Source organism: Bison bison, unplaced genomic scaffold, assembly GCF_000754665.1.
Source record: "Bison bison bison isolate TAMUID 2011002044 unplaced genomic scaffold, Bison_UMD1.0 scf7180017864495, whole genome shotgun sequence".
Taxonomy (NCBI): domain Eukaryota; kingdom Metazoa; phylum Chordata; class Mammalia; order Artiodactyla; family Bovidae; genus Bison; species Bison bison.
In genome coordinates, this window is record NW_011495054.1 from 11,807,532 (window position 1) to 11,815,998 (window position 8,467).

The following is an 8,467-nucleotide window of genomic DNA, read 5'->3' on the forward strand; positions in this document are numbered from 1 at the left end:
ACCCACACTTCCTTGGGGTCGGGGGGACGGCCGGTTCTTTGGTTGACATCCTGCAAAGAGTCAGCCAGTGGCCTTTTACAGCTTCACCTGGGAGCAAAGAGGATGAACAGGGCTTAACCGAGGCCGTTCTTCTCAGGAGCCAGCCTCCTTGATGGGCACTGGGCCTCCCGCCTCTGCCCACCTGGACTCATGGTGCCGGGTGGCCCAGGAAAAAGGAGGCCAGGTCCCGGAATCAGACTAACCCAGCTTCCAGTCCAGGCTTCAGCCCTCAGCCGGGCGATCAGTCACTTCCACCTCTGCCTTGCTGCCCCGCAGAGGGAGAGATTCATATTCGCTCATCCATTTATCGGAGCCTGGGGGGCAGAGGAGTGGTAACACCAAGCTGCCCTGTGCCTCAGTTTTCCCACGTGTAAAGTGGAGGGGATACTGGTGTCCACTCACGGGGCTTCATGAGGACAACGAGTTAAGACTGTCTTTGAGAAGCGCTCAGGGTGTGCCGGGCCCAGCTTAAGTGCTGAACAAGCATTAGCTGCTATTATTCCCTACCTTGTAGGATCCAGCTGGGCTATGTGAAGCTCTTAGCCCTGGGCGTGGCTCACAGTGGCGTACCCGCCTTAATTCCCCACAAGCCCCCAAGCCCTGCCCCAGCTGTGGGCTGCCAACCCACTGTCCTCCATCCCAGGTGAGATTTACCCCCTGCGAGGGGGCACATCGCAGGCCCCGGGGAGGGTACGTGGGGGATTCGGGCCCAGCCTGAACGAGGGCCCCATGGTGGGACCCAGAGAGGGCCTGGCAGCCTCCCCGCTGGGGGATGGCCAGGGGGACCCGTCTGGTTTGAATTCCCGGCGCCTCTTGCTCGCTGCACCAACCCGCAGCCTGGCTCTGAGCTGCCAGGCCCGTGCCTTATTTGGGTCTCACTCCCCCCAGGCGACACTGTGTGGCCTTAAAAGGCAGGCCCGGGGGTAGCGGGGAGAGGGGGCAGTTGCCACGGCTGGCTCCAAAGCCCCTCCAGCTGCGCCCTGCTCCCCTGGCTTGGCCAGCCCAACCCTCCAGCTGTGGAGAAAACCAGGCCCCCAAAGCCAGATCAGCCCAAATGGGCTGCTCTTCACAGGGGTGGGCTCCTGGAATGGGCCCCCCCGTACCCTCCCAGGCAGCCAGCTGCCCTCTGGTTTTCATTTAAAACCAGAGCTGGATCCACTTTGGTGTCTTCTTACCAAGTGGGGCAGGGAGAGGGCTGATGGTGACGTTGCTGTGTTTATTTACCGCCTACTGCATGCCAGGCCCCTGTGTGTGCTCAGTGGGCCCTTTGCACGCATGGCTGGCCTCAGGCCTTGTGCCAGTCCAGGAGGTGTACAGAGGGCTTCATGACCCCATTTTACAGATGGGAACATTGGCAGGTCCAGGGAGGACCAGCCACACAGGCCCGAGAGCGGCAGGGCTGGGAGCCGACCTCGAGTCTCTTGGCTCAAGCTCTGAGCCCAGGCAGCTTGCTGGGCTTGTTGGAGAAGCGCCCGGCCTTCCCCTCACCCATCACCAGCCCCTCCCCAGCCCCATCAGGTTGACAGCCTTGTCGCAGCTCGGCCCACCTCACGCTGTGTGACTCTGGTCCCACCTCTCTGGGCCTCTGTCTTGCTCTGCACCAAGGGGAATAGGGATCCCCGCTGTGGCAACAGTAGTCGGGGGGAACAGAGCAAAACATGGCCAGCAGGGCCTCACCCTCGCTGTCCTCAGTTACAGGCTCCCCTGGCTTCGTGGAGCCCGGGTGGTCGGGCAGCGCCACGCGGCGGATGGCACTTCGGCCCACAGGCTTCTCAGGTGGGTCCCGGGGCAGCTGCTTGGGATCCCCCTGGGCCAGGGGAGGCTGGAGGGGCTGGTGGTGACTGTCCTAAAAGCCAGCTGGGCCCAGCAGTGGAGGGTCAGAGATAGCACCCTGCCCCCGTCCACCACAGGCTGGAAATAAAACTGGGGGTGGAGTAAGGAAGTGTTCCTCCAGGGGAGTCTGCCCTGGACCCAGGCACCTGAGACCCAGGAGCCCGAGAGTCTTGCAGACAGGGGTCCAAGCCCCCAGTTTCCTTTTTTTCATTGAAAGAACATTTGAGCGACTGCAGGGTGCGAGGCACCATGCCAGGAGCTTTCCATGGTCACCTTGTATAAACCTCCCCCTGGGACAGCATCACCGTCGCTGAGGGGTCAGAGAGGGGATGTGCCCTGCCCAGGACCCCACGGCCAGGGCGGGGCAGCGCTGGGCTTCAACCTCAGGCTTTGTGCTTGGGGAGACCCTGGGTCCCTTTGCTCTGAGCTCAGTGTCCCCAGCTGTGCACAGGGTGACACTTGTCCTCACACGCGGGATCGTGGTGAAGACCAGAGAGACGCGCGTGTAGCGTGCTCGGCTGCTGCCAACACTGCTGTGAATAACGGTGGGGTATTGCTGAAGAGGCCGGGGAGCTGGATGGTGGTTCTGGGGGAAGGCTCAGAGGGTGGCATGGGAGTCCAGCCCAGTCTGGACTATGTGGGGTCCCCAAAGCCAGCACGCCACGGCCAGCCTCACCCAGATGGGGAGCAGCAGGCATTTCCCTCCCCACTCCACCCCATTTTGGATGAGGAGTCCAGTCCCTGGTCCTTCCCTGAGAGAAACAGTCCCCTTGGAGGCTTGGGAGCCAAAGGACACCCACAGGGCATGGTCCACCCCGGACAGGCTGTGATTCCGTAGCCCCGTCCCTGCCCCGAGCTGTCTTATGGATTGGGGTCATCAGTTATCTGTCCCCTCCCTCCATCCTGCCCCCAGGAACCTGGGAGCCCCAACCCAGCCTGCTTCCTCTCCACAGGTTGTCTCAACTGCAGCAAAGTGTCGGAGCTGACGGAGCGGCTGAAGGTGCTGGAGGCCAAGGTGGGTGAGCACCTTGCCTGCCAGGCAGGCACCACCCTGCCCCCAGTGCCCGCCCTGGGAAGCCTGTTCAGACAGCCTGGTTGCTCTCTCTTCAGGAGGCCCGTGAAGCTCTCCCAGCCCCAGCCCCTCCCAGAGACTCCTAGACACCCCCCAGAGCTTGTAAATGTCCCTCTCTCTTTTTTGCCAATGTAATTGCCCCAACACCTTCATCCTTTACCCCTCACCCTCACCACAATGCTATCTTCCCATTCCAAAAAGCAAAAACATGTGCTGCATGTCTCAAATTATCTCAAGATAAAAGGTTTTAACAATTAAAAAGTAAGACATCCTAAATTTAGAAACATGAAAAACTCAGAACCACGATAAACCTGCCAGAGAACCATCGGCCTCGGTCGCCTGTGCCCCCCAAAGAGAGCGACTGCCAACATCGAAGCATCTTTTCTTCCAGGTTTTCTAAAGACATGTAGAGACTTTTAAACTTCGTCTGCATATCCATCGCCTCCTCCCGGAATTTTTCTTGAGATTAGATTCGAAGATGTTCACCCAAGTGTTAACTATTCAGGGGGAGACAAAAGCGGTGGCTGCAGCCTGAGCAGACATGGCTCAGTGGTGTGTTAGGCGGCCACGGACAGTGCCTACACTTTCTAACATGGAGAGATGCCCCTGATGCATTAATATCAGGTGGAAAGCCCAAGTTTCTAAACAACATGGGTTAGAACCCCTGTTCTGAGGTATGAGCACCCCAGGAACCTCACGCTGCTCCCCAAGCTCGCTCCCAGGGAACGCTGGCCTAAGGGGCAGCTAAGCTCAGTTCCAGGTTAGCCTCCCTCGGGTAGGCGCACACGGCCCCACGCGTCCTGGTCAGCAGGCATCCTGGCCTTTTTTAACCCCCAGTTAGTGGCTCAGGGGACCCTGTTGACCTTTCAGGCTCTCCCCCGCACTGAGTCCAAAAGTGGGTCTTTGTTTGTTTCTGTTTTTTACTTTCTGGTCACACCAAGAAGCATGTAGGATCTTAGCTCCCCAACCAGGGGTGGAACCCACACCCCCTGCAGGGGAAGCACAGTCTTAACCACTGAGCCTCCAGGGAAGTCCCCCAAAGTGGTTTTGTACACACCTTGGCATTTCTGTTTCATGTTGGACCCTCCCAAATTTCCCTTCAAATTTAGTGAAAATCCTTCCAACCTGTGGTGTTTTAAGAGACCAAGAGAAGTGTCATGTTATATATGCATGTAAATCTATATACATACTCACATGCAGGTAAGCACAGGAAAAAACCGCACAGCCTAGCAAACCCGGGAACAGTCTCAGAATCCAACGTGGGTGGCTGTGGTAGTGTGTGATGACTTTCGTACAATGAATGTGATGAACTGTGCAGCTGGAAAACCACAGGCACTTCTGATGAAGTTCTGGGCCCCTGTGAGCCTGGTCTCCACTCCAGGCGGGGTTCTGCTGGCCGCCTGGCCTCCCAGCCCCGCCTCCACGGGGCGAGCTAGCCTGTCCCGGGTGAGACGCTGGTACCCACCCCATTGTCCTCTTCCTCCACAGGTGGCGGTGCTGACTGTCACTGAGCGGGCAGTGCCCCCGACCCCAGGTGCCCCTGAGGACCCCACCCCACTCTGGGGTTCCCCAGCTGTCCAGGGCAGTCCCGGGGATGGAGGCCTCCGAGGTGAGTGGATCAGTGGGGAACACGGTCCCGTGTGGGAATGAGCTGGGGGGAGCGAGATTCCAGCCCGCGCTGCCGCTGGCTCCCAGCCGGACCTCCACGCAGGCCTCAGTCTTCCCAGCTCGCCAGTGGGTCCCTAGGGGCCCCTGAGCACTGGCGTCCAGGGAGGCCCGGCAGCTGCTGGAGCTGGGGCAGAAACTCTGGGTAACACTGACCCCCGCCTAACCGCCCCCCCCACCCCAGGGCTGCCGGGAACCAGAGAAAACCAGAGGCCCCCTTTGCTACCTCGAGATGGTAGGTGCTGGTGTGGGCAGGGCCGGGGCGGGGCCGAGCAAGGCCGGAGCTGTCCAGCTGATGCGCTTTCTCCCCCCAGATCGAGTGGGTGCCCGGGGGCTTCCTGGACCCGCTGGCCCCAAGGGAGACCCTGGCAGCCGGGGCCCGATGGGGATGAGAGGCCCACCAGGTGAGTGCATACAGCACTGCCCCTTCCAGCAGCGCCCCCTCACAGGAGGGCCTGGACTGGGGCCCGCTTCCCGAACCTGATGTAGCGGAGGTGGCCTGGGCCCCTTCTGCCCACCCATCTCCGTATGTAAGAGGACTTACACCCTCTCCAGCAGTGACCCCCGCCTCACGCCTGGGCCCCCTGCAACCTACTTTTGCATTCACTGGGCCTATCTCCCTGCTGTCGTATTCCAAGCTTGAAGCTGGTCTCGTGGGGGTGGGTCGGACCAGACCCTGCCCTCCTGGGGCTCCCAGGCAAGGGAGGCCAGGGAGGGTGGGCCTGGGCAGAGGAGGACCAGCAGGGCCCCCCTCCACGTGACCAGGGTTCTTGTGGGGGCCATGGCTGGTATGGGAGCCCCAGGGAAGGAAGCCCAGACCCTCATGGGTGGGGTGGGAGATGGGAAGGGCTTCCCAGTGGGAGCGACACCTTAGGTGAGGCCTAGGATGACCTGAAATGCACGCCAGGCAGCCCAAAGGGAGGACCGAGAGAGGGAGCAGCTCCTGCAAAAGCCTGGAAGAGAGAGGACATTCTGGAAATCAGCATCTGCTCAGCACCTACTGTGAACCAAGTGTCCACTGTCCTCATGGCAGCCGGGGAGTCAGAGACAGGAGCTGCCCTGCTTGTGGCCCCTGGCACCCTCTGTACCCACTGCCCTCGGAGGCCCCCTCCCGCCCTCTTGCAGCCGTCCCGAGCCTCCCTGCCTCCAGCACACCCACCAAACCCTGGTTCCATTGCAGGTCTGCAAGGCCCCCCAGGGAGCCCCGGCCAGGCCGGAGCTGTGGGCATCCCCGGAGAGAGGGGACCTCCCGGGCCCCCAGGCCCTCCTGGCCCCCCTGGGCCCCCAGCCCCTGTTGGACCACCCTACGCCCGGATCTCTCAGCATGGTGAGTCGCTCGGGGTCACAGCAGGTCTAGCTGGCGGTGGGGTGAGGCTGGCATGACCATCTGCTAGGCACCTTCTATATACCAGGCTTGCCCTTGGGCCACTCCTCCAATGGACACCATTGTCACTGAGGAGAAAGACCAAAGGCCAGAGCGGGGAGATCACACAGCCAGGGCCCGAGAGGCTGGCTTCAGATCCCTGCAGCCTCCACAGCCTGTGCTGGGAACCACCGGCGTCAGGCCCTCCCACCAAGCCTCGGAGCTGGCCAGGATCCATCCCGCAGAGCTCCGGGAAGCTCAAGGCCTGGCAGCAGGACGTGAGCCCTGAACTCCCAAGGCCACGGTCCTGCCCCAGTGCTCAGAGAGGCCCGGCCCCCTCTGCCCAGCTGGGCCCTGCCGTGCCTCCTTCTCCTTCGAAGCCTGACCGGCATGCCTGCTGCTGGGGTCGGCATTTAGAGTGCCAGGTTCAACCCCATCTGCGTCATACCTTTGCTGCAAGACCGTTCATTCGTTCGCCCCCTCTGAGCCCCAGTTTCCTCATCTGTACCATGAGGACAGCGATGGTGCTGGTGTCCCAGGGTTCTATGACAACCATGCACGGAAGCTGGATACAAAGCCGGGGTCAAAGATGGTAGCTTTCTCGACTTTCCTGGAGGCCCAGGTGGCTGAGACTCTGCACCCCCAGAGTGCAGAGGCCCAGCTTCAATCCCTGGTCAGCTAGACCCCACCTGCCGAACTAAGAGCTCTCACATGGCAACAAAGACCCAGTGCAGCCAAGTAATATTTTTTTTTTAATGGTAGCTTTCGTTATTGTTCCCATCAGACCTGTAACAGTCTAGGTTCAGCGAGGTAGAGTCTTGCTGGATGTCACCAGCTAGACTGTGGCTGAGTTAGAACCCAGGTCTCCCTGCAGCCTGGTCTGGTGTAACCCACGCTTCCCCCACCACCCGCCTTGGCACAGGTGCCCGGTGGCCCCAGCCACAACTACGGGCTGTCATACAGGAGACACAGCAGTCAAAGCTGGCTTGGCAGAAGAGACAGGTTGAAACTGTCTGCCTCATACTGCCCCATGCAGCTCCGTCCTGCTTTCTCATCATCCTTTCTCCCCCAGGGGACCCGATTCTGTCCAACACCTTCACTGAGACCAGCAGCCACTGGCCGCAGGGACCGGCTGGGCCCCCAGGCCCCCCAGGCCCCATGGGTAAGTTGAGTCCAAGCCTGGGGTAAGGGGCAGGGTTGAGGGCCGGCAGGGCTGGCCGTGCAGAGGGAGCTGAGGGTGGAACTTCCTGGCGCTGTACTATTTCGAACCTGAGGACGTGCCATCTGATTCCAGGTCCTCCTGGACTTCCTGGTCCCATGGGGATTCCTGGGAGTCCTGGACATATGGTGAGCATTTCGCCAAATTCTCCACTCATCTGTCTGTCCCATGACCCATGACCCAACCCACCCATTCACTCACTTGTCCACCCACCCACTCAACCATCCATCCGTCCGCCATCCATTCGTCTATCCTTCATTCATTCATTCAAGCATCTATGGAGCACTTAATGTGCAAACTACTTTCCATGAATCTTATTCAGTCCACATGGCAAGGAACAAGTGTTGTTATCGCCCAAGGACGAGAAAGAAGGTGGAGATTCTTGCCCTAGGGCTGTGGCCAGCACATGGCAGCTTCCAGATCAAAGTGGGGACTGCCTGTCTCCACCGTAGCTCTGAACACTGAGCTGTGTCAACTTCCCACTCTGGGCAGACCATTGGCTGTGTGGTGAAGGGCCCAGAGGCCCAGGCCAAGCTGGGCACCCTCCCCTGCCCCTCTGCACCCCAAGTTGCTGCCCACTCTGCCCTGCCCTGGCACAAGGCTGAGGCCCTGTCTTGTTGCTCAGGGACCCCCAGGCCGCATTGGACCCAAAGGAATCTCCGGCCACCCTGGAGAGAAGGGCGAGAGAGTGAGTATTGAGGCAGCCTGGGTGGAGGATTCTGGGGGTCCTGGGAGCCCCGGATCAGACCCTCTGACAGCTCACTCCATTCCTCTCCTCCCTCCTGCAGGGACTGCGAGGGGAGCCCGGCCCCCAAGGCTCCATGGGGCAGCGGGTAAGTGACGCTGGTCACCCAGCAGCACGCCTCCAGGTGCCCACAGGCCCAGACCCCTGCCATGGCTCCATCCCCTGGGGGCCGAGCCCACGACCCTCCCGGGCTGGTCCAGGGTGAGCTCCAGCTCCATTCTTGCCCCCATCTCAGGGTCCCATCAGCCCCTTAGGACCAGGCTACCTCCATCTCCCTTGCTCTGGCTCTGTGTCTCTGGACCTCTTTCTCTGTCTTCCCTCTGTGTCTCCTTCTCTCTGACTCTATTTCTCTCTTTCTCTATCTCTCCACCTCTGGTCGTGGATTTGTCTGTTTGTCCCTTTAGTTTATCTTCCCTAGTGGCACAGGTGGTAAAGCGTCTGCCTGCACTGCAGGAGACCCGAGTTCGATCCCTGGGTTGGAAAGATCCCCTGGAGAAGGAAATGGCAACCCACTCCAGTATTCTTGCCTGG

At 60.4% G+C, this 8,467-nt stretch overlaps 1 protein-coding gene across 7 annotated transcripts in view; it reads left to right on the forward strand.

The window, feature by feature from the left end:
- The window catches only part of EMID1 (EMI domain containing 1), a 40,673-nt gene that overhangs the window by 12,889 nt on the left and 19,317 nt on the right, over positions 1-8,467 (forward strand). For all 7 annotated transcript variants that reach the window (XR_824230.1, XM_010828721.1, XM_010828720.1 and 4 more), the window contains exons 4-13: positions 1,732-1,815; positions 2,826-2,887; positions 4,433-4,553; positions 4,794-4,844; positions 4,924-5,013; positions 5,790-5,936; positions 7,045-7,134; positions 7,267-7,319; positions 7,817-7,879; positions 7,980-8,024. Coding sequence is in view for 6 of the 7 variants with exons in the window: in XM_010828721.1 (XP_010827023.1) it covers positions 1,732-1,815; positions 2,826-2,887; positions 4,433-4,553; positions 4,794-4,844; positions 4,924-5,013; positions 5,790-5,936; positions 7,045-7,134; positions 7,267-7,319; positions 7,817-7,879; positions 7,980-8,024 (806 nt within the window). In the remaining variant the exon portion in view is untranslated. The remainder of the gene's footprint in view (positions 1-1,731; positions 1,816-2,825; positions 2,888-4,432; positions 4,554-4,793; positions 4,845-4,923; positions 5,014-5,789; positions 5,937-7,044; positions 7,135-7,266; positions 7,320-7,816; positions 7,880-7,979; positions 8,025-8,467) is intronic.